This window comes from Notolepis coatsorum, assembly GCF_963971535.1.
Source record: "Notolepis coatsorum genome assembly, chromosome: 2".
NCBI lineage: Eukaryota > Metazoa > Chordata > Actinopteri > Aulopiformes > Paralepididae > Notolepis > Notolepis coatsorum.
Window position 1 is genome coordinate 139,102,636 of NC_140166.1, and position 27,248 is coordinate 139,129,883.

Below are 27,248 nucleotides of genomic sequence, written 5' to 3' on the forward strand. Positions count from 1 at the left end.
TTATTCTATTCTACTATATTTTTTTATCTATTCTATTCTACAATTTTATTGCACTGCACTATTGCACTATTTTACTCTGTCTATTTTTATCTTACTATTTTTATTATTGTCTATTTAAAACTGAATCAAACTATAAACTAGGTGGCTGTTAGGGTTGGGGGTGATGATGAAGGTGAGAACACAGTATGCAGACCAGGAGGAAGGAACGGAGGCAGAGACGAGGGGTTATGCTTAACACTTTGATTACCGGCGATGCGGTGCGCCTTACCGCCGTTGAATGCCAGCACCCACTTCAATGATAGCGTTGTGACCGCATAATCTCTGTCTTAAATTATGGCTATGTGTCTAATCTGCCCGTCGTTTATCAATGACTTGTTTGCAGTCAACATTGTCGAGACGGATTGTTTTTTAATCGGTTCATTTCCGTTTTATAGCATTTTGAAAAGCCCTAGTTTTTCAGGAAAATATAAAGATTCTGTGATAAACGGCATTGACTGGCATATTCTGGCATACACAAAAAACGTTGTAATTTTTCGGCCTATTTATGAATCGTTTTCAAATAAACGCTAGATTATTGATAGTTTATGTGTACTTATGCACGCTATAGGAGCGATCTGAAAAATATATTCTCTCATTTCCTGATCAGCACGCACACACAGACACACACATAGGGCACACGTTGATATATAGGTCAAAATAGATCCGATTACCCCAAGACTGGTAAAATAAATTGCTTACCTCATATCAGATGTTCTCCAAAAAGATTATTCCAATTCCTGATTGCCATTCCAAATATCGATCGCGTTTATTGATTCAGCGTTGGGTACTGGAAATACATAATCCACGCTGTTCTGAGGGTCGGCAATCAACTTGGATCTCTTCAGATGCCTCGCCGGAGAGTAACATGAGGAGGCTGGACCGCCCCTCCCCCCCCCCCATCAGTCTAAACCAATGGGGTGCAGTTACACAGGGAGAGACGATAGGGGGCGGTATTTTCGCAATTGAGCTCAGAGAGAGAGTCTGCAACACTAGCGTGAGACTCGATTGATGAAATCTGAATTCAAATCGCTAATAAAAAAAAATACGACAAACAAACGCTATATGTCGTTGGTGGCACTCAACTGGCGGCATGAACTAACGACAAATCGCGTCCCTGGCACTCAAAGTGTTAAAGAAGGGACGTTTACAGGCGGCTACGTGGCGTAGTGGGCAAGGCGCTCGCCACGAAATCTGGAGATGCTGGGCTCGCCTGTTCGAGCCCAGCGCTCCACATTTGCTTTCAGTTTAGCTGGTCGTCCGTACTAATACACATTGGCCGTATTAGGGGGTGGGAAACTGATGGGTGGGGATCTGGCGTTGTGGACAGCGACTCCTACAGGTCGGTTGGTGCGCCTGCGCAGTAGAATCAGGAAGTGTCGGGGGCAGCGTGAGCCTCCCACGCGTTACTCCTCGCCACTGAGAGATCGAGCTGCGCAGGTGAAAAGATGCGACTGCTGTTACCTCAAGTACCGGAGGGGACTTGTGCTATGTATGACTTAGTCCACATTGCAGCCGGCTTGTGGGAGGCAAGAAACAGCGTTCTTGACAGGGGAGGGTTGAATTGGATGATACGAAATTGGGATGGGAGAAAATATAGAAAATGGGAGAAAAAGTGGATAAAAAAAAAAGAAGGGACGTTTACTGACTCAATCAAAATACAAAACAAACTAAAGGAACTAGTACTACTAAACAACGAAGGCAAACAAGAAAACGACAGGGGTAGACAGGCATGAACTCACTAGACATCAACAGGGAAGACAGGCACGACACGGGGTAGACGAGGAGACAATGACGCCACAATGATCCCAACAAACCACAAGCAATAAATACAGACACTAATTAACACTGATTACTAAAGGAAAACACCTGGGGGAAGAAGGCACTAAAACTAATACAATAATCAACAACACCGGAACAAGGACTGAACTAATACAACACACAGGAGAAGAATACCAAACACAAAGAACAACCTAAACAGATAACACTCGTAATAAATAACCTAATTGTAACAACAGTAGATTTCTAATGCAATCAGTGAGCATCTTCACCGACTGCATTAACTGCAGGTGAACACCAGATGGCGCTATAACACCACCATGAATCCCCTGTGTGGGACAGCAACTCCTATTGTCCCTACTGTCAATGTGGGGTTGCCTCTCCCAACCTTGTGCAGGTCTGGGAGTGTAACAGGTGGCCTGTTGGGATGTTGGATCTTAATTTGAAAAAAACTGTGATTTTATATGTCTGCACTTTATGTGCTCATTTTATGTCTTTTTTCTGTTGTGAAGCACTTTGAGCTGCAGTTTTATTATTATTATTATTATTATTATTATTATTATTATTATTATTATTATTATTATTATTATTATTATTATTATTATTATTATGCATCATCCAAAAACGGCTGAGGTCAAAGGTCAAATCCCCGTGGCCCCACAGGTGGAGGATGCTGGTCTGATCAGCCACCCTCCCTGGAAACTGAAGGTGATCCAGCTGTTCGAGACCCAGAGGGTCCGACACGGGATGATGGCCCTGGGGCCCAGTGGTGCCGGGAAGACCACCTGTATACACACCCTGATGAAGGCCATGACAGGTAGGGGGTGTGTGCGTGTGTGTGTGTTAAGGCTGTTCCCGAAGGCTGTTTTTGGGATTCGAACATCGTCAGGGTTTTTCAAACGGATGTTTGAATCTTCGTTTTTAATTAAAAAAAAATAATCAAAACATTTTATTTTGATTTTTTATAAATATCCTCAAACTAAATCCTCAATTTTAATAAAGTGATTAATCTGATTAAATTAGTATTTTATTTTTACTAAATCAACTTTCTATAATGAATATAACTCATCAGTTTATTTTAATACTATAATATTAGTGTAGCCTAATCTTTGTCTGCAACTGTGAAGAAAAACCCCATGGTTTAAACAGAATGAACAGACACAAAACATTTTTATTAAAATGTTTTATAAAAAATTAAGAATTCGAATGTTGATTTAGAATTTGAATGCCAACGTAACGAACAAAGGTCCGAACATTCGAACGTTTGGGCTCAGCCCTTGTGTGTGTGTGTGTGTGTGTGTGCGCATGCGCCTAGTGCAGGGGTCAGCAACCTTTACTATCAAAAGAGCCACTTTTCCCCCCTCCCACAAAATAAAATGCTCAGGGAGCCGCACAACCTATTTACCCTTAAAATGAAGATAACACAGTGTATAACGTTTTATATATCCCCAAGCATACCCCACATTTAGCATAAAACGCCTGACAATTGCATACCCAAAGTAATTTGCGATTTATTATACTTTATACTTATAGCACACAGTTTGTTGCATTACTGGAATTATAAAGCAACAAAAAGGGAAAAAAATGTATTGTTGTTTTTACCTGTTATAACAAAGGAAAACCTCAAACTCTTATGAAGAGGAGAAAAAATACTGGCTGTGTAGACCTATTTTTAAATAAAACGCATAAGGAGACAAAACACTGGTGTCTGTAGACCGACTTTTAAATAAAACCCTGAACTATTCAGGTATATTTGCGACCTTCCCTTATTTGTGGAACATTTATAAAATAAAAAGTAGTCCACTTTGAAAAAAGACTACCATGTGTAGACCTACTTTGAAATAAAACACAGAAAAGGAGAAAAAACACTGGCATCTGTAGACCTACTTTGAAATAAAACCCTGAACTATGCAGCTCTATTTGAGTCCTTCCCTTATTTGTGGGATGTGCGGGGTGTGACGTACTTTATATTTTAGTTGATGAAATATTTTTGTTGACTAAATATTTTAGTTGATGAAATATTTTTTCATTTCAGTGTCACAGTATGACATCGATCTCCAAAATAAGAAAAATAAAAAAAAGTGTATCTTTTTTTTTGGGCCAGGGAGCCGCAGGTTGCCGACCCCTGGCCTAGTGACTAGTACAGTATATTGTGTTCCAGGCTGTAGCCAGGCCCACAGAGAGAGGATCTGACTGGTGTATTGTGTTCCAGGCTGTAGCCAGCCCCACAGAGAGAGGATCTGACTGGTGTATTGTGTTCCAGGCTGTAGCCAGCCCCACAGAGAGAGGATCTGACTGGTGTATTGTGTTCCAGGCTGTAGCCAGCCCCACAGAGAGAGGGTCTGACTGGTGTATTGTGTGCCAGGCTGTAGCCAGCCCCACAGAGAGAGGATCTGACTGGTGTATTGTGTTCCAGGCTGTAGCCAGCCCCACAGAGAGAGGATCTGACTGGTGTATTGTGTGCCAGGCTGTAGCCAGCCCCACAGAGAGATGATCTGACTGGTGTATTGTGTTCCAGGCTGTAGCCAGCCCCACAGAGAGAGGAGCTGACTGGTGTATTGTGTTCCAGGCTGTAGCCAGCCCCACAGAGAGAGTGTCTGACTGGTGTATTGTGTTCCAGGCTGTAGCCAGCCCCACAGAGAGAGGATCTGACTGGTGTATTGTGTTCCATCGTACTAATAGTATAGTTTAGATACATTAAGAGTAAAACATTTATATTGTATAGTAGTGTATATAGGAACCAGTTTCTCAGGAACTTAGCATGTCTTTTTTTTTTAACCATGCATATCTTGTGTTTTACCTATTTAATTTTTTCTATTTTTTTTCTATGCCTATTTTTATTATTGTATTTTGCACAATCAATGCGGGCATGACCACCCGCATTTCACTGTATGCCCTGGTATGTATGTGACAAATAAACCTCTTGATCCAGACTGTAGCCAGCCCCACAGGGAGATGCGTATGAACCCCAAGGCCATCACCGCTCCTCAGATGTTCGGACGGCTGGACGTTGCCACCAACGACTGGACCGACGGCATCTTCTCTACACTCTGGAGGAAGACACTCCGAGCCAAGAAAGGTAGGAGAGAGAGAGAGAGAGAGAGAGAGGGGTGGGGGGGGGATGGGGGAGGGACCTAAAGGGTTAAGAATTCAAACGTGTTGTTTCTATGGCCTAAGGAACGTTCAGTCCATGTGTGAGAATGAGCTACTCTCTCTCCCAGAGCCAGAAACCAGAGAAGCAAGAAGTGATGTCACGAATGGGAGATTGATTTTGTGGACCCAAAGAATGTATTTATACCGGTGTTGGAGGGTCAATTATGCGCATGGTCAGATCTTCATGGTTATGGAGTCTGGGAGGAGGTCTTGTCTCTCTGGCCACAGGAACCCAAGTCCCTTCTCAGTTCTGTGAGCTTTGCTTTTTTTTTTTTTATCCACTTTTTCTCCCATCCCAATTTCGTATTTATCCAATTCTTCCCTCCCCTGTCTTGAACGTTGCTAGACTATGCCTCCCACAGGTCGGTTGTAGTGAGGACAGAAGCCTTGCATCATGTGTCCCCTCCGGTACACGAGGAGGCAGCCTGTCGCATATTTTCACCGCAGCAGCTCGAACTCTCAGTGGCGAGGTGTAACGCGTGGGAGGCTCACGCTGCCCCCGATACTTCCTGCTTCCGTCGCACTGGCTTCACCAAACCGACCTGTAGGAGTCGCTGTCCACAACGTCCAATCCCCACCCACCGGCTTTCCCACCCTCTAACACTGCCAATTGTGTTAGTATGAACGACCGGCCAGCCGGTATACGCCGAGAGCTGGGCTCGAACCCAGCGTCTCCTGCGTTAGTGGCGTGCGCCTTGCCCACTGCGCCAATCAGCCGCCCCTGTGAGCTTTGCTTCTCAAGCTTTCTGGGAAGGGAGGCTGGGGAGTTGTGGGAAGGGGTGAATAACTAAAGGTGGTTTGGGTCGAGGAGGTGAGGAAGGTGAGAGGTGAAGTGAGACAAAAGGTGAGGTGTGAGGGAAGAGGAAGGGAGGGAAGTAGGGATGTCCGATATTATCGGCCTACCGATATTGGCATTAAAATGTAATATCGAAAATGATCGGTATCGGTTTAAAAAAATTCTAATAATACATTTAATTTTTTTACATTTATTGAACCTTTATTTACCCAGGCAAGCAAGTAAGAACAAATTCTTATTTTATTTATTGTCGTGTATTGTTGTGTTAATTCCACGACAAGAGATATCTAATGTTAATTACCTGAAATTATTCAGGTTTTTTTTGGGGGGGGGAAACCCTGCATATATCGGTATCGGTTTATATCGGTATCGGAAATTAAGAGTTGGACAATATCGGTATATCGGATATCGGTAAAAAAGCCAATATTGAACATCCCTAGAGGGAAGTGGTGGTGTGATCTGAGACCTTAGAGAAAAGCCTCCCCAATAATGCGCATGGGTTTTATGCTATAGTAGTGTTCTCAGTCAGACGTTGAAGCACACTCTGGGCATTAAGGGGGGAGAGAGAGGCTGATCTAAGAGGACACAGTTCCAGACGGCACAGCAAAAGCACAGCCGGTGTCCTTTCTTTCTGGTTGAGCACCTATCTCCCGGAAATGGCTGCTGCCCGTCCCCACGGAGTTGTCTTTTCCGTGCACGCGTGTGTCGGTTCACAGCGTTATCGACCGCTTCAAACAGAGCCACGGGACGCGTACAAAGTCGTTACCCCCTGGAGAGTTCATCGGCATCGTCAACTTTCACTGTCTCCAGCGGGTTCATTCATGTTGAAATATTTAACAATTCACTTGCAATTCCACGGTTGCACACAGAAGTGCTGAAGTCGAACTTCTTATTGCTTTTTATTGCACCCTCTGTATCTCTAGAGCGTCGACAACAGGACCGACTGTATCGGAATATAAGCACTTAAAGTTATTTATAGAGTTATAAACTGCAGGGAGAGGATTCAGCTGTCATCTCCCTGAACTCTGTACCACAATGACAGCCCCCCCCCCCCCCCTCCCATACCATATGAACTCTGACCTCTGGACTACCACTGCCTACACCACGGGCTCCGTTACCCATACTGTACGAACTATGAACTCTGTTGCCTATACTCAATGTATACCTACCTACTGCTTTCACTGTCTACAACTGACCTACACTGTAATCATATAAATCATAACTACCTACCTCATACTATAAATCTGTATGATAGCATGCACAATTGTGCTGTATATATGTATATATACATTTATATATTTATTTACAGCATATACAGTGTATATATATATATATATATATATATATATATATATATATCTTGTCTGAATATACCTGCATATAATCCTTTTACATAGCTGTAGATACTATATCCCTTACCTACTAGTTACTGGCCAGTATGAATTACTACCATAGTGTCTTTATAGCTGTATCACTGTACATATTAATACTACAACTCTGTACATACATCTGATTAGCACTATTACTCAGTAGTACTAATTTATATATGTTATACCCAGTTTAATCACCTGTACATTGTATATGACTATTGCACTTTTCTGTTACTATTGCACTCTGGTTGGATGCCAAACTTCTTTTCGTTTCGTTTTACTTGTGCTGTGAGATGAGATTTGCAGAGGGGGAAAATAATCCTTCATCTGAAAACGTTAAGTCTCTGTCTCTTTTTTATTTTATTTTTTTTATCTTTTTCCCCCTCCTTTTTCCTCCGATTTTCTCCCATCCCAATGTTAGTCGTTATGCCAATTCCCAATCCCCTTCCTGGTCGCTGCGCACTTACCCCCCACAGTCGGTCTGGGAGAGTGGAGGCTATCATGTGCTTCCTCCGACACACGTCTAGCCAATCAACCGCTTCTTTTCACCTGGCAGCGCGGATTCTTATTGAGAGGGCGTAGCGTGTGGAAGGATCACACTATCCCACTTAGATCCTATCCGCGCTTAGCAGGCGCCCCGACCGAACTGTAGGAGTCGCTGTTTACAACGACCCGGACCCACCCCGCCAGCTTCTCCCACCCTCTAATACTGCCAATTGTATTAGTGTGAACGGCCAGCCAAGCTGGTGACAACCCCGGAGCTGTGAGCTGGATTCGAACAGGCAAATCCAGCCGCTCCGGGGTTGGTGACGAACGCAATCTCTGTTATGCCACCTGACCGCCCTAAGTCTCTGTCTCTTTCACATTTGAAGAGCTCATCTGATTGCAGTTTTGTATTTAAACAGCTGCTCATCAAGTACTCTAGCAGTATATTTCCACCCACCCTCCACCCGTTATATTATGGTTCACATACTGTACGTATTTTATGGAGGAGTTGAAATACAGAGAGAATGGGTTGTAGCTAATGATCAAAGCACCGAGCACAGATGTTGGTGTCATTTATCCTCCTACTCAGACTCTGCCAACGCTAGCTCTGTACGTGTGTGTGCGTGTATGTGTGTGCGTGTGTGTGTGTGTCTAAGGTCAGCCCTGATGTGTGTGCACGTCTACATGACTGTGAGTGCATAAGTGTGCGGTACATGGTACATCTTGTTTACATGTGCGCGTGCACGAGTGTGAGTCGTGAGCCTCTGAAAGGGAGGTTCTCATGTCGTCCTCTGCTGTGTGTTTCATGGTGCTAATGCAGCTGGTGAGACAAGCCACCTACACACTGTCCCTTTGAAGATAACTACATCATCATCTACTCCAGGGGTGGCCAACCAGTCAGAGACTAAGAGCCACAAAAATTATTGTGGTACCACAAAGAGCCACACCACCAGCGTTTCTCAACCTTTTTTTTTTCAGTCACGGCACCCTTCATGTGTTTATAGGTCTCACCCTCTGGCCTCTGAAGTTGCTAATGTCTTTTTCATTTGGGCCTCACAGGGTTAAAAGTACCCTGTGAGACCCACGGTTGCAAAATTACAAAATCACTTTTAGCCATTTAAAAAAAAAAAAATTTATTTAAAAAATGTTAAGCACATGTTTGGTCCTGTTGTTCAGCCTCACAATGCTATTTGATAGTAAATGTGTTTATATGTCTCACCCTCTGGCCTCTGATGTTGCTAATGTCTTTTTAATTTGGGCCTCACAGGGTTAACCTCTTAAGCCCGAGATATACAGTAAAAGTGTATATTTTCAGCATTACGTTTGTTTACCAATTATTTTAACTGTTATTAGTGAAATATAAGATTATAGAAATCTCAGGGCATTGAGTTGGAAACCGGCGCATATTGACAGGAGGAAGTGGCACAGCCAAAAGTGAGTGCAGTCTTTTGAAGGAAGAGACTCAGGGCTTTCTAATTCCTACCTGTCAATCATCTGACTTCTGGATTAACTTTTTTATTTCTCTTATTCTTTGGGATTATCTCCCACAAACCTGTTATTGCCATAAAACAGACCGCAGTTAGTTTCTCTACCTTTCTGTGAACGTCTTGCAAAAAACGGTGTTGCAATACGATGAAAAATGGTGGAGAAATTTACATTATAAAAAAGATGGCAGAATTCAGTACTGTATCTACAAAACCTTCTGTTTAATCATCTTCCCTTTATTCATTTGCTTAGATTTTTCAGGTCTGGTCAATTTTAGCATGGTGTTATTCACAGTCAAATATAATTTTTTTTTTTAAATAGAATTTATATTCTCCTTTGGTTCATTACAATTTACTCAAGCCTAGTAACAGACGCACTATTTCTGACACTGATCCATATATCCCTAGATTCAGATACCAAGAACATGCAAATGGACCATTTAAAAAAAATTGTAAATGTTTATTCTATGTCATTATCGAATGAGTGACATAAAAAAAAAAGTAAAAAGAAAAAAAGAAATTATATATATATATATTTTTTTTTTTATATTGATGGAAGAGCCGCACATTGACGGGCAAAGAGCCGCATGCGGCTCGCGATCCGCGGGTTGGCCACCCCTGCTCTACTCCTACACACTGTCCCTTTAAAAATAACTACTATATCATCTTCTACTCCTACACACTGTCCCGTTAAAGATAACTACTATTTCCACCTCGTCTTGTGTGCAGTGGGTGCACAGTCTGTCTTCTCTTGGGAGCCAGGGCCCTCATTCATCAACGTGTTCTACGCACAGATTTGTGCTTACCCTGTGCGTACGATCATTTCTAAGCAAAGAGTGGGATTCATCCATTTCAACTTGAACTTGACTCCGTGCTTACGTCTACGCACAGGTTAGACCATGCGTACCTGGCGCCCAGTGGTAGAATATATTATTACAACAAGGAAATGAGCTTCTGTGCATAATAACACTGGCATGTTCTGTACGAACCGTAGTTCATTATAGTTCATTGTAAAATAGCAACAGTAGTGTAATTATGGTCAAAACCCTATAAATAGCATTTGGAATAATAGATCTTTCTCTCAGAATGAATGCAGCATGGTTTATATAGCGTTATCGGAATATACGGGGTGTAGGCTACTGACTGACTGCGCTCCGCGTAGCTTGATTGATTGATTGATTGAAAAGTTTATTAACAGATTGCAGAATGGGTACAGTACAGTACAGCTCAGTACATACAATTGTTAATTGGGGATGCAGACCAGAGAAAGACTTTCGTCTTGTTTACATCAGGGTCCCCCATTTTCAATTCATCATAAATCATAAAGCTCAACTCGTTATTATTTTGCGCAGACCGCAGAAACACGGGAACGTTTTGATTATATTTAAAAGGCTTTACGTTAAACGAAACAAGTGGAATTTCGAAGCTGTAAGCAGAATACAAGTCATATGAATATAGTGTTCTTCCCCCTTTTTACTGTATAAGAAAGAATAGAAAACGCATTGCAATGACACCAGATAGTGGACAGACTATGTATATGATGGGATTCAAGTTCATGTATTGAAAGGCAGGCTACATCATACATGCAGTGAGATTCATTGTTCTTGTATATGCTCTCGTATTATTGTTTATATAGGCTACCCAATACTGACATCAAAATAGATTGTAGTATGCCTCTAGAAATCATATGCAGCAGGTAGAAAATTGACGGGAGATCCATCGCGATTTGGAATAAAATTGAGGAGAACTTTAATCCCTGGGTATTAATCAAACAACACGGGAAAAGGCAGTCATATTCCAGCGCGGTCTTTATTAGCCGACAACAAAATAGATGCCTCTAAAAATCATATAGCCAATCGAACACAACTAATAAAGGCATTCATATTACAGCACGGTTATAATGACACACAACCAACGCCAAACAGTGGTCAACGAACGGTCTTTATTAGTATTTTGAGCTGTCCAGGCAGAATTGCAGCAATGGTCTTAGGGAGCCGTTGATATCTGACATCACCGTTTACAAGTCCGCCTTTTATTTATCCCATAATACGCGATAGTGTCTTCTTGGTTCGACAGCAGTGAACAATCTCCGTGGAATTTCTCAGAGTTCCGCTCGGGTCAGTCCATTATTTCACATCCCATGGGGGGTGTTTCCTCACTTTCATGACCATATATGGATAATCATGCACGAGCATTGACGGTAGAACAAAGTGGTATTCATCAACACGGAGGAGCATAGAGCCTGCGTACGCAAGAGTGATGAATCCCGACTTCCCTGTGCGTACACTGGTTCTACATTCCGTGCTTACGTGTGGAAATAGAACATGTTCTACGCACACATTGATGAATGAGGGCCCAGGTCTGCCTATGGTGGCCTTTCTCGATGGCTAGGCTGTGCTTGCTGAGTCTGTACCTAGTCAAGGATCTCCTTAGTTTTGGATCAGTCACAGCTCAGAGCCTCAGGTATTCTGCCACTGTGTACTCTCTGTTTGGGAGCATGCCAATTTGCTCTGGTTTTGGGTTGATTCTTTCCAATGTGTCAGATAGTATCCTTTTTGTTTTCTTATAATTTGGTTTAGTCCAGTGTGGTTTCTGTCTGGTGGCTCTGCTTGTGTTTGTGAGCAGAGTCCCAGAACCAGCTGGCTGAACAGGCATCTCTCTAGGGTCTCTCTGTAGGTGAGGGCTTTGTTATGGAGTGTGTCTGGCCTGGGTCACTTTCTTTTAGGGGATTATAGAATTTAAATGCTCTTTTTTGGATGTTGATGATTCTACTCTGCATGCATTATTTGGTGTTTTCCGTTGGGTGAGAATGGATTTGCTAAATTCTCAATTTTGTGTTTGCTTCTATACTACTTTCTTTCCATTTGTATCATTTTGTAATAGTGTAGTTTGTTTGGTTTTGATACTCTTTCTCTGTCTCTCTCTTTCTCTTTGTCTCTCTTTATCTGTCTCTCTCTCTCTTTATCACTCTCTTTCTCTGTCTCTCTTTTTATCTCCTCTCTTTATCGCTTTCTCTCTTTCTCTCTCTCTCTCTGTCTCTCTTTCTCTTTGTCTTTCTTTCTCTGTCTCCCTCTCTTTATCGCTTTCTCTCTTTCTCTGTCTCTCTCTTTCTCTACCCATCTACCTCTTAACTTTCAGTAGATACATCTTCTACTTCTAATCCATACCATATTATCCTAATAGTTACCACCATACCTGGCTGAAAATAAGTTGAGCAGTTTTTGCAGTTGCAGTTTGAGCTACAGGCGTTGTATATTATACAGCCTTTTCATTCATCTTTATCAAGGGAACCCTTATCCTAATGATTTTAATAATATTATTATGATGATACGATATGGACCTAGGTCACTCACAGCAACCTGGGCTTAGCCAACGCGATGCTGACAAAATAATGTTAGCTATATGTTAGAATAGTCAGCCGGAGTTGCGACTGCATTAGGGAACTATGCTACAGTAGCAGCTAAGCTACAAAAACAATGCAAATAGCTTATGCTGCGCTATTTGACATTGACTGACTGAGAGACCACCAGTATGGCGAGTATGTTATCATATTATTATCGACATTAATTTAATTCATTATCAGCATCGTCATCATGGCACGTCACACGCACACTACCTCCCTGCGAGCCTCTGAGCGAGGACAGAGAGGGAGGGGTGGGGCTCAGTAAGAGATGTGATTGGACCAGCCCAGTGTCAGTATGGAAAATTAACAAATGGGCCGCTGCCCCTGCTTTATGGGCCGGGGCCCAAATAATTTTATGCCAGATTACCAGTCCAGCCGTGGGTGTAAGTAAAACACCTGTGATAAGTGGGGTGGCCGGGTGTAGATAAAACACCTGTGATAAGTGGGGTGGCCGGGTGTAGATAAAACACATGTGATAAGTGGGGTGGCCGGGTGTAGATAAAACACATGTGATAAGTGGGGTGGCCGGGTGTAGATAAAACACATGTGATAAGTGGGGTGGCCGGGTGTAGATAAAACACATGTGATAAGTGGGGTGGCCGGGTGTAGATAAAACACATGTGATAAGTGGGGTGGCCGGGTGTAGATAAAACACATGTGATAAGTGGGGTGGCCGGGTGTAGATAAAACACATGTGATAAGTGGGGTGGCCGGGTGTAGATAAAACACATGTGATAAGTGGGGTGGCCGGGTGTAGATAAAACACATGTGATAAGTGGGGTGGCCGGGTGTAGATAAAACACATGTGATAAGTGGAGTGGCCGGGTGTAGATAAAACACATGTGATAAGTGGGGTGGCCGGGTGTAGATAAAACACATGTGGGGTGGCCGGGTGGGCGGCCTGTGGTGGTCTCCATCGCTTCAGTGGAGAGTGACTTCTCTTTCAGTGGAGAGTGACTTCTCTTTCAGTGGAGAGTGACTTCTCTTTCCCTGGAGAGTGACTTCTCTTCCAGTGGAGAGTGACTTCTCTTTCAGTGGAGAGTGACTTCTCTTCCAGTGGAGAGTGACTTCTCTTTCAGTGGAGAGTGACTTCTCTTCCAGTGGAGAGTGACTTCTCTTTCACTGGAGAGTGACTTCTCTTCCAGTGGAGAGTGACTTCTCTTTCAGTGGAGAGTGACTTCTCTTCCAGTGGAGAGTGACTTCTCTTCCAGTGGAGAGTGACTTCTCTTCCAGTGGAGAGTAACTTCTCTTTCACTGGAGAGTAACTTCTCTTTTAGTGGAGAGTGACTTCTCTTCCAGTGGAGAGTGACTTCTCTTTCACTGGAGAGTGACTTCTCTTTCACTGGAGAGTAACTTCTCTTTTAGTGGAGAGTAACTTCTCTTCCAGTGGAGAGTAACTTCTCTTTTAGTGGAGAGTAACTTCTCTTTTAGTGGAGAAGAGTAACTTCTCTTTCAGTGGAGAGTAACTTCTCTTTTAGTGGAGAGTAACTTCTCTTTTAGTGGAGAAGAGTAACTTCTCTTTCAGTGGAGAGTAACTTCTCTTTTAGTGGAGAGCAACTTCTCTTTCAGTGGAGAGTAACTTCTCTTTTAGTGGAGTAACTTCTCTTTCAGTGGAGAGTAACTTCTCTTCCAGTGGAGAGTAACTTCTCTTTCAGTGGAGAGTAACTTCTCTTCCAGTGGAGAGTAACTTCTCTTCCAGTGGAGAGTGACTTCTCTTTTAGTGGAGAGTAACTTCTCTTCCAGTGGAGAGTGACTTCTCTTTTAGTGGAGAGTAACTTCTCTTCCAGTGGAGAGTAACTTCTCTTTTAGTGGAGAGTAACTTCTCTTTTAGTGGAGAGTAACTTCTCTTCCAGTGGAGAGTGAATTTTCTTTCACTGGAGAGTAACTTCTCTTTTAGTGGAGAGTGACTTCTCTTTCAGTGGAGAGTGACTTTTCTTTCACTGGAGAGTAACTTTTCTTCCAGTGGAGAGTGACTTCTCTTTCACTGGAGAGTGACTTCTCTTTCAGTGGAGAGTGACTTTTCTTTCACTGGAGAGTAACTTTTCTTCCAGTGGAGAGTGACTTCTCTTTCAGTGGAGAGTGACTTTTCTTTTAGTGGAGAGTGACTTCTATTTCAGTGGAGAGTAACTTCTCTTTTAGTGGAGAGTGACTTTTCTTTCACTGGAGAGTAACTTCTCTTCCAGTGGAGAGTAACTTCTCTTTCAGTGGAGAGTGACTTCTCTTTTAGTGGAGAGTAACTTCTCTTCCAGTGGAGAGTGACTTCTCTTCCAGTGGAGAGTAACTTCTCTTTTAGTGGAGAGTAACTTCTCTTTTAGTGGAGAGTAACTTCTCTTCCAGTGGAGAGTGAATTTTCTTTCACTGGAGAGTAACTTCTCTTTTAGTGGAGAGTGACTTCTCTTTCAGTGGAGAGTGACTTTTCTTTCACTGGAGAGTAACTTTTCTTCCAGTGGAGAGTGACTTCTCTTTCAGTGGAGAGTAACTTCTCTTTCAGTGGAGAGTGACTTTTCTTTTAGTGGAGAGTGACTTCTATTTCAGTGGAGAGTAACTTTTCTTCCAGTGGAGAGTGACTTCTCTTTCAGTGGAGAGTGACTTTTCTTTTAGTGGAGAGTGACTTCTATTTCAGTGGAGAGTAACTTCTCTTTTAGTGGAGAGTGACTTTTCTTTCACTGGAGAGTAACTTTTCTTCCAGTGGAGAGTGACTTCTCTTTCAGTGGAGAGTAACTTCTCTTTCAGTGGAGAGTGACTTTTCTTTTAGTGGAGAGTGACTTCTATTTCAGTGGAGAGTAACTTTTCTTCCAGTGGAGAGTGACTTCTCTTTCAGTGGAGAGTGACTTTTCTTTTAGTGGAGAGTGACTTCTATTTCAGTGGAGAGTAACTTCTCTTTTAGTGGAGAGTGACTTTTCTTTCACTGGAGAGTAACTTCTCTTCCAGTGGAGAGTAACTTCTCTTTCAGTGGAGAGTGACTTCTCTTTTAGTGGAGAGTAACTTCTCTTCCAGTGGAGAGTGACTTCTCTTCCAGTGGAGAGTAACTTCTCTTTTAGTGGAGAGTAACTTCTCTTTTAGTGGAGAGTAACTTCTCTTCCAGTGGAGAGTGAATTTTCTTTCACTGGAGAGTAACTTCTCTTTTAGTGGAGAGTGACTTCTCTTTCAGTGGAGAGTGACTTTTCTTTCACTGGAGAGTAACTTTTCTTCCAGTGGAGAGTGACTTCTCTTTCAGTGGAGAGTGACTTTTCTTTTAGTGGAGAGTGACTTCTATTTCAGTGGAGAGTAACTTCTCTTTTAGTGGAGAGTGACTTTTCTTTCACTGGAGAGTAACTTCTCTTTTAGTGGAGAGTAACTTCTCTTTTAGTGGAGAGTAACTTCTCTTTCAGTGGAGAGTAACTTCTCTTTCAGTGGAGAGTGACTTCTCTTTTAGTGGAGAGTAACTTCTCTTTCAGTGGAGAGTGCCTTCTCTTCCAGTGGAGAGTAACTTATCTTTCACTGGAGAGTAACTTCTCTTTTAGTGGAGAGTAACTTCTCTTCTAGTGGAGAGTAACTTCTCTTCCAGTGGAGAGTAACTTCTCTTTTAGTGGAGAGTAACTTCTCTTTCAGTGGAGAGTAACTTCTCTTTCAGTGGAGAGTGACTTCTCTTTCACTGGAGAGTAACTTCTCTTTCAGTGGAGAGTGACTTCTCTTCCAGTGGAGAGTGACTTCTCTTTTAGTGGAGAGTAACTTCTCTTTCACTGGAGAGTAACTTCTCTTTTAGTGGAGAGTAACTTCTCTTCCAGTGGAGAGTAACTTCTCTTTCAGTGGAGAGTAACTTCTATTTTAGTGGAGAGTGACTTCTCTTTCACTGGAGAGTAACTTCTCTTTCACTGGAGAGTAACTTCTCTTTCACTGGAGAGTAACTTCTCTTTTAGTGGAGAGTAACTTCTCTTTCAGTGGAGAGTAACTTCTCTTCCAGTGGAGAGTAACTTCTCTTCCAGTGGAGAGTAACTTCTCTTTTAGTGGAGAGTGACTTCTCTTCCAGTGGAGAGTAACTTCTCTTTCAGTGGAGAGTGACTTCTCTTTCACTGGAGAGTAACTTCTCTTCCAGTGGAGAGTGACTTCTCTTTCACTGGAGAGTGACTTCTCTTCCAGTGGAGAGTAACTTCTCTTTCACTGGAGAGTAACTTCTCTTTTAGTGGAGAGTAACTTCTCTTTCACTGGAGAGTAACTTCTCTTTTAGTGGAGAGTAACTTCTCTTCCAGTGGAGAGTAACTTCTCTTTTAGTGGAGAGTAACTTCTCTTCCAGTGGAGAGTAACTTCTCTTCCAGTGGAGAGTAACTTCTCTTTCAGTGGAGAGTGACTTCTCTTCCAGTGGAGAGTAACGTCTCTTTCAGTGGAGAGTGACTTCTCTTCCAGTGGAGAGTAACTTCTCTTTCAGTGGAGAGTGACTTCTTTTCCAGTGGAGAGTAACTTCTCTTTCAGTGGAGAGTGACTTCTCTTTCAGTGGAGAGTGACTTCTCTTCCAGTGGAGAGTGACTTCTCTTCCAGTGGAGAGTGACTTCTCTTCCAGTGGAGAGTGACTTCTCTTTCACTGGAGAGTAACTTCTCTTTCACTGGAGAGTAACTTCTCTTTTAGTGGAGAGTAACTTCTCTTTTAGTGGAGAGTAACTTCTCTTTTAGTGGAGAGTAACTTCTCTTTCAGTGGAGAGTGACTTCTCTTCCAGTGGAGAGTGACTTCTCTTCCAGTGGAGAGTGACTTCTCTTCCAGTTGAGAGTGACTTCTCTTTCAGTGGAGAGTGACTTCTCTTTCAGTGGAGAGTGACTTATCTTTTAGTGGAGAGTAACTTCTCTTTTAGTGGAGAGTGACTTCTCTTTTAGTGGAGAGTAACTTCTCTTTCAGTGGAGAGTAACTTCTCTTTTAGTGGAGAGTGACTTCTCTTTCAGTGGAGAGTAACTTCTCTTTTAGTGGAGAGTGACTTCTCTTCCAGTGGAGAGTAACTTCTCTTTTAGTGGAGAGTAACGTCTCTTTTAGTGGAGAGTAACTTCTCTTTCAGTGGAGAGTAACTTATCTTTTAGTGGAGAGTAACTTCTCTTTTAGTGGAGAGTAACTTCTCTTTTAGTGGAGAGTGACTTCTCTTTCAGTAGAGAGTAACTTCTCTTCCAGTGGAGAGTAACTTCTCTTTCACTGGAGAGTAACTTCTCTTTTAGTGGAGAGTAACTTCTCTTTCACTGGAGAGTAACTTCTCTTTTAGTGGAGAGTAACTTCTCTTCCAGTGGAGAGTAACTTCTCTTTTAGTGGAGAGTAACTTCTCTTCCAGTGGAGAGTAACTTCTCTTCCATTGGAGAGTAACTTCTCGTTCAGTGGAGAGTGACTTCTCTTCCAGTGGAGAGTGACTTCTCTTCCAGTGGAGAGTGACTTCTCTTCCAGTGGAGAGTGAAGTCACTTCCAGTGGAGAGTGACTTCTCTTTCAGTGGAGAGTGACTTCTCTTTCACTGGAGAGTAACTTCTCTTTCACTGGAGAGTAACTTCTCTTTTAGTGGAGAGTAACTTCTCTTTTAGTGGAGAGTAACTTCTCTTTTAGTGGAGAGTAACTTCTCTTTCAGTGGAGAGTGACTTCTCTTCCAGTGGAGAGTGACTTCTCTTCCAGTGGAGAGTGACTTCTCTTCCAGTTGAGAGTGACTTCTCTTTCAGTGGAGAGTGACTTCTCTTTCAGTGGAGAGTGACTTATCTTTTAGTGGAGAGTAACTTCTCTTTTAGTGGAGAGTGACTTCTCTTTTAGTGGAGAGTAACTTCTCTTTCAGTGGAGAGTAACTTCTCTTTTAGTGGAGAGTGACTTCTCTTTCAGTGGAGAGTAACTTCTCTTTTAGTGGAGAGTGACTTCTCTTCCAGTGGAGAGTAACTTCTCTTTTAGTGGAGAGTAACGTCTCTTTTAGTGGAGAGTAACTTCTCTTTCAGTGGAGAGTAACTTCTCTTTTAGTGGAGAGTAACTTCTCTTTTAGTGGAGAGTAACTTCTCTTTTAGTGGAGAGTGACTTCTCTTTCAGTAGAGAGTAACTTCTCTTTTAGTGGAGAGTAACTTCTCTTTTAGTGGAGAGTGACTTCTCTTCCAGTGGAGAGTAACTTCTCTTTTAGTGGAGAGTAACTTATCTTCCAGTGGAGAGTAACTTCTCTTTCAGTGGAGAGTAACTTCTCTTTTAGTGGAGAGTGACTTCTCTTCCAGTGGAGAGTAAATTCTCTTTTAGTGGAGAGTGACTTCTCTTCCAGTGGAGAGTAACTTCTCTTCCAGTGGAGAGTAACTTCTCTTTTAGTGGAGAGTAACTTCTTCTTCACTGGAGAGTAACTTCTCTTCCAGTGGAGAGTGACTTTTCTTCCAGTGGAGAGTAACTTCTCTTCCAGTGGAGAGTAACTTCTCTTTCACTGGAGAGTAACTTCTCTTTCAGTGGAGAGTAACTTCTCTTTCAGTGGAGAGTGACTTCTCTTTCAGTGGCCTCCTCGCCACCCATTCAAGTAAAGATCTTGGGGGCAACACTGTTTCAGTCATTTGTGTTAATAAAATACAGTCAAGACTGTCAATCAATCATTCAATCAATCCCCCCGCAGGAGAACACATCTGGATCGTCCTGGACGGCCCGGTGGACGCCATCTGGATAGAGAACCTCAACTCCGTCCTGGACGACAACAGGACCTTGACGCTGGCCAACGGAGACCGCATCCCCATGGCGACCAACTGCAAGGTGGTGTTCGAGCCGCACAACATCGACAACGCCTCGCCCGCCACCGTCTCGCGCAACGGCATGGTGTTCATGAGCTCGTCCGTCCTCAGCTGGAGCCCCATCCTGGAGGTGAGCGTGTCCTTTGTTTGGTTTTGATGCTCTGTCTCTTTCTTTCTCTGTCTCTCTCTTTCTCTGTTTATCCCTCTCTCTCTCTCTTTCTCTGTCTCTCTCTCTCTTTATCGCTCTCTCTCTTTCTCTCTCTCTCTCTCTCTTTCTCTCCTCTCTTTATCGCTCTCTCTTATCGGTCTCTTTCTCTGTCTCTTTCTCTGTCTCTTTCTCTGTCTCTCTCTCTCTTTCTCTGTCTCCCTATTTCTCTACCCATCTACCTCTTAACTTTCAGTAGATACATCTTCTACTCCTCTGCCCCCCTCCCTCCCCTCCCTCTCTTCCTTCATCCCTCTCTCCATCTCTCTCTCTCCCCCTCCCTCCCCTCTCTATTTCCCTCCCTCCGAGGGGTTTGTCCCTTTTCCGACGCTACTAAAATACATAGGCCTGTCGCCGACTAAGGATTTGTATAGTCGTCTTTTTGACGATAGTGTAACTGAGGGGTACAATTCTGTACTGTACTGTATTGAGAGTATGGTATCATTAAACCACTACTTAGTTATGTACTTTAATTACTGGCCATACAGTACACGGTATATCTGGTGAACACCCACACAAGAATACGGCTTGACAAAGAAAGTTCTATTTAGAGGTATTTATTATTAGAGCAGCAACAATAGGTTATAAATTGAGAATTATGAATTGCGCTTATATGGCGAAGAACACTTAAGTAGGTCAAGAGCGTAAGTCCATGAGCGTAATAAGATGGGTATAACTGACGCCACCTGTAGCATAAGAATTACATAAGGCACACTCGTAGTCAGCTGGAGATACTAAGGGGTTCCCTCCGGTTGTAAGCCAGCAGGGGAGAGGAATGGTCGGGAGCAAAGTCTGGATCAACGAGGAATAAAGAGACTCCAGATACAGGAGCCAGTGCAATAATCCTTTGGTCCGTAGACAAAGCAACAGCTATACTCCAGTATGCAAGACAGCATGGATGAAAGCTAGCCAGCCTCTGTGGTCCTAGAGGCGGGCTCGATGGTGCTCCTCACAGGGTAGATCCCACACAGCAGTGGGGTAGACGGTTCTCTGCTCCAGCAGCCACAGTACCAAAGCAATATAATCCAGCCGGAAAAGGCTCTGCATTCGCCGGTGTAGGTTCTCCGGTGTACATATCCAACGGTTCTCGTCTAGGACTCCTCGGATGGCGGCACGAGTTTAGGCCGCCCAGCCTGGATAAGTGCACTAGCTAGAGTACGACGAACCGGTGGTAATGCTGGTCACTGTAGAACGGTAGCCGCACGATACACTATAAATAATAGACTATTACTTTACAATAGAATAAGTCGAACTCGACGATACAGCGTTAAACTCTGACACTTTAGCTATCTATTCGCACGCGGTTCTCAAGGCTCTATTTAGGGGCAAAAGGGGCCCACTTCACGGCACGTTGTATCGTGGTGAAGGCTTCAACGTTTTGGTCTAAGTGCTTCTGTATCCACCTGCGACGTATTTATACGTAAGGTGAATAATCTAGTGCCAACCTCAGTTCTGTCTCGTATTACTGCGCAAACCTGGACATGTTGAGACATGTCTTAGCGGTAGCTTTGAACTTGCCATTGGGGGTATGGCCGTTGGCGCCTAGGGGTCGCTGTCCAATAGGAGAACGAATATTATGGTCTGGCCTGTACCTAGGTAAAGGGATATTCCGTGTATATATACAAAGAATATACAAGGGATATCAGACGATATACAAATATTATACAATATATCTCAAGTAATAAATATATATATTCGGTTTAATCTGACCCTTTGTAACAGCCGCCTCCTAATTAGTCCGCACCTAATTAGATAAACAGAGACAGATTAACCGTCTTGTCCACTACTCAATGTCCGTTGTGAGGAGTAGGGCAATTCACAAAGTCAGTGGGTCATGGTCGTCATCAAGGGAGTCAGGTAGCCTTGGCAACTCTATCAGCCTCGCCACGGGTCGGGTGTATGTCCGTCCCTGGACGAGAACTTCTGCCGCTCTGACCTTTCCGTCGGCACCAGTGATCACTTTGCTTACGCGGCCGGCCGGCCACATAGCTCGGGGTAGTGACTGGTCTATGATCATGACGACTGTGCCCTCCGTCAAATTGTCTCTTTCTTTTACCCATTTCTGGCGGGTCTGTAGAGACGGTAGATGGTGGAGGAGGAAACTGTTCCAAAACTTGTCAGCCAATACTTGACTGTACCTCCACATTCTTCGGCCGTTCGCTTCCTCAGGTCTGTACACTGTCTGTGGGAGCGCGGGGTCCAGCCGCCCCATCAAGAGAGTGTTGGGGGTGACTGGGTCGACATTTGCTACATCACTTGAGACGTAACCGAGGGGCTTTGAGTTCAATACTCCCTCGATCTCTGTGAGGACTGTCGTGAGGACTTCTTCCGCCACGGTCTGGGCCCCAAGCACGGCGTACAGGGCTGTCTTTATTGAACGTACTTCTCGTTCCCAGGTTCCCCCGAAGTGAGGGGCGTTCGGGGGGTTAAACTGGAAATCAATCTGAGAGGGAGCGAGGTGGGTCTTAAGTTCTGGGCCCATAGCTTGGAAGCTCTCTCTCAGCTCTCTTTCTCCGCCTTTGAAGTTTGTCCCGTGATCAGACAATAATATAGACGGTTTTCCTTTTCGCGCTGTGAATCTCCGGAAGGCCATAAGGAATGAGTCCGTACTCATGGTTGGAAGGAGTTCTATGTGTATCGCTCGGGTGGTCATGCATTTGAATACAATACCCCACCTCTTCTCCGTCCCTCTTCCTTTCTTCACATACAGCGGGCCGAAGCAGTCCATACCGGTGGAGTGAAAGGGCTTGTCGCCGAGTCGGAGGCGACAGGGGGGTAGCTCAGCCATCCTGGGTATACTGGGCTGTGCTCGCCACTTGCGACAGTCTAGACAGGTCCGCTGGAAGCGTTGTACTGCTTCTCTTCCTTGCAGTATCCAATAGCGACGTCTGATCTCAGCGAAGACTCTCTCTGCCCCAGCGTGGTGCACGTCCTCGTCGTATTTCTTTATGATGAGCTCTGTGACCTTGTGTCGGCTGTTGAGGACTATAGGGAACTTGACGTCATCCGTTAAGTCCGGGGCCCTTCTCAGACGACCACCCACTCTGATGAGATCATGGGCGTCGCGCTCAGGGGCCAAGTGGAGCAGTCTGCTGTCTGACGGGACTGGCTTTGATCCCTGCAGACAGTCTAGCTCGTCGGGGAACGAGTCTCTTTGGGCTCGCTGTAGCAGAAGGAGTTCTGCTTCTTCGTAATTAGCTGCATTAATGTCAGTAGTGGAGGGGACCTCAGGGTGGTGCCACAGGAATGTCTTTAACTGCGCACTCTCAAAGGTGGGGCAGTCGTCTATGTTGGGGTCTGTGGGGACTGGTGTGTGCGTCAACCCACAGAACATAGATTTCTTCATCTCTGCCTCCTCTTGACTAGCCTCCCGTGGGGTGGGGTTAGGCCACTCTTCTTCCGGGAGCTTGAGGAACTCGGGACCGTCACTGTAGATATTGTGACGTGTGAGGTCATCCAGGGACATTCCCCGTGTGATGACGTCTGCTGGGTTCTGTTTTGTGTCCACGTACCTCCAGCATGCTGATTCTGTTAACTCTTGGATCTCTGTGATTCTGACTCCCACGAAGACCTTGTATCTACACGAATCGGACTGGATCCATGTGAGTACGGTCATGGAGTCTGACCACAGGATTGTTCTTTGCACCGGGATGGTGAGTTCACATTGGATTAACGTGGCGAGTTGCGCTCCTACTAGGGCTGCGCAGAGCTCTAGATGCGGGATCGATTGTTGCTTGCGGGGGGCTATCCTTGAACGAGCCAGGATGAAGGCGGTATGTATTTCTCCTCCCTCCTCTCGGGCCCGCAAGTAGGCCACCGAACCGTAGGCTACTTCGGAGGCGTCGCTGAAGACGTGCAGGTCCATCTGGCACGTCTCCAGCCGCACTGTGGGTGGGAAGTAGCTGCGGCGTATGTTGACACCTGGGAGCGAGTTGAGTTCTGTTTTCCACTCTCTCCATGTGGAAGCAAGGTGGTCGGGTATGGGGTCATCCCAGCCCTGGTCCTTGTCCCACAGCTCTCGAACACAATCATTTTTGCCCTGGTGGTGTAAGGTAGAATACATCCCAACGGGTCATATTGTCTGGCGAGTGTTCTGTATACGCTCCGTCTGGTGGTTGGTAGTGAAATCGACCTTCCCTGCTCCTTGGTCAGGGGTGTGTGTCTATAATGGAGCGAGTCTGTTTTGAAGCGCCAGACTAGTCCTAATGTCATTTCTTGGGCTTCACCTGGGATGGTCGCCATCCAGGTCTCGCTGCTTGCTGCCTTGTTCTCTGGGGAGAGGCTGCGCAGTACTTGAGGGTCGCTGCTGGCCCACTGCCGGAGATCAAAGCCGCCTTTGATCAGTGAGGCGCGGAGCTTGAGTAGGAGGGCCTCGGCCTCTTCTGGCGTCGAGACGCTTTGCAGACAGTTGTCCACGTAGAAACTCTTCTCTACACTTTGTCGGACCTCCTCGTCAGCTGCTGGGTCCTCTGCGACATGTTTTTGCAGTGCGAACGTAGCACAGCATGGGCTGCATGTGGTTCCGAAAGGGAGGACTTCCCATTGATAGATGGATGGTTGCTCATCCCCGATCCTCTCTCTCCATAAGAACCGCAGCAGGGGCTTGTCCTCTTCCACTAGTCGCACCTGCAGGAACATCCCTTTGATGTCGCCGCTGATGGCCACCTTGTCCTGGCGGAAACGTAGCAACATGCCTAGTAGAGAGGGGCCGAGTGTTGGACCGGGCAAGAGTTCTTTATTCAGATTCTGTAATCCGATCTGGTAGCTGCAGTTAAACACAATACGATCCTTGCCGTTGTGGTGGACCTTGTGGTGGGGCACGTACCATGATTCGGTCGTCTGATCGGCCTCTTGAATGTCAATTTTCTTTATGTGTCCCGCTGTGATTAGCTTGTCAATCTCAGCGCGGTACACAGTGGCTTGAGCGGGGTCTCTGGCTAGGCGCCGCTCGGTGTTCAGTAGATATCGCTCCGTCGCTTCTTTTGAGGCGTGGAAGGTGGGCATACCCTCTCGCCTCAAGAGTGGAGCTGCGTATCTCATCACTCCATTGACCTCGACTCTCTTTGTCCTCTGCTCGAGGAGGGCTATGGCATAAATGTCTTCCTTGGAACGAATGTGTTTCTTTTCGTTCTTAAAGGGCATTGTCTCTAGTGTCCATAGCCTCTCGACGTGCTGTAAGAGGGTGGTGTCTTCTTCTGTCATTCGGGAGTGGAGGCAGCGAGTGGCTGCTGGTCGGTTGGGAGACCTGGAGAGGGGGCCTTGTAGTGTCCATCCTAGGCGGGTCTCGACTGCTGCTGGACCGCCTCTGGGCCCGATGTGGACCCGGTCCGTTGGGACGGTGAGGTGTGCGTGGTCGGATCCTATGAGCAGGGTCAGGGTGGCGCCGTCGATGAGCGGTATAGGTAGTTGTAGTATTTTTCCATCAGCTTGGGGATGGGGTAGGTGTACCGCGACAGGCCTATGTCTTGGCTGGTGAAAGCGTTAGTGATCCTATACCGCCTCTCTGGCTGCCCGCTTGCTGCGATAGTGAAGGAGACTTTTTCACCCTTTATTGTCTTCAGGTCTCTTCTTATAGTACGAATTGTCATCGTTTCTTCGCTCCCCCGCAGACCCAGCTGGGCTGCAGCGGATGCGAGGAGGAGAGTCTTTTCTGACCCGTCGTCAAGGACGGCGTAAGTGTCCATGACCTTGTCCTCGTAGCTTAATGTCACTCGGACCACTTTCAAGAGCACTGGGGAGCTCCCGCTGCTGGCGGGGTCAATATACATGACGCTTACTCTGGTGCTGCTTGGGGGTGCGAGTTTCTTCCTGTTGCTGTCATGCAAGACGTCCAAGTGGGCGCCGTCACACCGGCTGCACCTCTTCTTCAAGCGGCACTCGGCTGCCATATGGCTGCGCGCACAGCTCTGTCTCGTATTACTGCGCAAACCTGGACATGTTGAGACATGTCTTAGCGGTAGCTTTGAACTTGCCATTGGGGGTATGGCCGTTGGCGCCTAGGGGTCGCTGTCCAATAGGAGAATGAATATTATGGTCTGGCCTGTACCTAGGTAAAGGGATATTCCGTGTATATATACAAAGAATAGACAAGGGATATCAGACGATATACAAATATTATACAATATATCTCAAGTAATAAATATATATATTCGGTTTAATCTGACTCTTTGTAACAGATAGTATAATTAGGACAATATATTTACTCGTAATGTCCTCTTATTGTCCAATAAGCAAGATTCCTAATAGGATATACAAATATCCGGGCTGACCTCGACTAGTCGAATAGTCGACTAATCGTTTGAAAGGAGCCGTCGTCGACTGCCAACCTTAGTCGAATGCAAATATATATATATTTTTGTATGTGAATATTTAATTTTTAATAAAAAAAAAATTCTGATTATTCTTTCCAAAAGCAAAGAGGCCTAGAAGCATGGCTAACGCTAATGGCGTGCATACCAGCGAGGCTAATGGGCACAGAGGCACTGCAAGAGGATTTCACTCGTCTAATGAACACACTAGAGTAGACAAATATCAAGATGTATCCATCAGTGGACCAATAGCTTGGTTTCACAGAGGACAAGAAGCCTTCAGTCGACTCCTTCTGACATTAAGCACCGCCCACAGCCCAAATGGAATGCTATATATAATTTTTTTTAAAGTGTATATTTTTTACATACATTACTACTGATTACTGTTGCTACCTCAGCTAACGTTACATAAGTTACATACATTACTACTGATTACTGTTGCTACCTCAGCTAACGTTACATAAGTTACATACATTACTACTGATTACTGTTGCTACCTCAGCTAACGTTACATAAGTTACATACATTACTACTGATTACTGTTGCTACCTCAGCTAACGTTACATAAGTTACATACATTACTGTTGCTACCTCAGCTAACGTTACATAAGTTACATACATTACTACTGATTACTGTTGCTACCTCAGCTAACGTTACATAAGTTACATACATTACTGTTGCTACCTCAGCTAACGTTACATAAGTTACATACATTACTACTGATTACTGTTGCTACCTCAGCTAACGTTACATACGTTACAGATAATAAAATCACTCTCCAGGTGATATCTCCAGGCCTATCTCTAAACTAAAGGCCTGTTTGTGGCTAAAGAAGCCTATCTCTAAACTAAAGGCCTGTTTGTGTCTCCTCCTTAGGGCTAAAGGAGCCTATCTCTAAATTAAAGGTGTGTGTGTGTGTGTGTGTGTGTGTGTGTGTGTGTGTGTGTGTGTGTGTGTGTGTGTGTGTGTGTGTGTGTGTGTGTGTGTGTGTGTGTGTGTGTGTGTGTGTGTGTGTGTGTGTGTGTGTGTGTGTGTGTGTGTGTGTGTGTGTGTGTGTGTGTGTGTGTGTGTGTGTGTGCGTGTGTGTGTCTCCACCTCAGGGCTGAAGAAGCCCATCTCTAAACTAAAGGCCTGTATTTGTGTCTCCACCTCAGGGCTAAAGAAGCCTATCTCTAAAGTAAGGCCTGTCTGTGTGTCTCCACCTCAGGGCTAAAGAAGCCTATCTCTAAACTAAAGGCCTGTCTGTGTGTCTCCACCTCAGGGCTAAAGAAGCCTATCTCTAAACTAAAGGCCTGTCTGTGTGTCTCCACCTCAGGGCTAAAGAAGCCTATCTCTAAACTAAAGGCCTGTCTGTGTGTCTCCACCTCAGGGCTAAAGAAGCCTATCTCTAAACTAAAGGCCTGTGTGTGTGTCTCCACCTCAGGGCTAAAGAAGCCTATCTCTAAACTAAAGGCCTGTATGTGTGTCTCCACCTCAGGGCTAAAGAAGCCCATCTCTAAACTAAAGGCCTGTCTGTGTGTCTCCACCTCAGGGCTAAAGAAGCCTATC

At 44.7% G+C, this 27,248-nt stretch overlaps 1 protein-coding gene across 1 annotated transcript in view; it reads left to right on the forward strand.

The window, feature by feature from the left end:
• dnah5 (dynein, axonemal, heavy chain 5) overlaps positions 1-27,248 on the forward strand; it is a gene marked incomplete at both ends in the record, with an annotated part of 523,851 nt that overhangs the window by 254,829 nt on the left and 241,774 nt on the right. Inside the window, 3 exon segments of the mRNA XM_084308323.1 lie at positions 2,479-2,632; positions 4,748-4,894; positions 19,075-19,316. Coding sequence (XP_084164449.1) covers positions 2,479-2,632; positions 4,748-4,894; positions 19,075-19,316 — 543 coding nt within the window.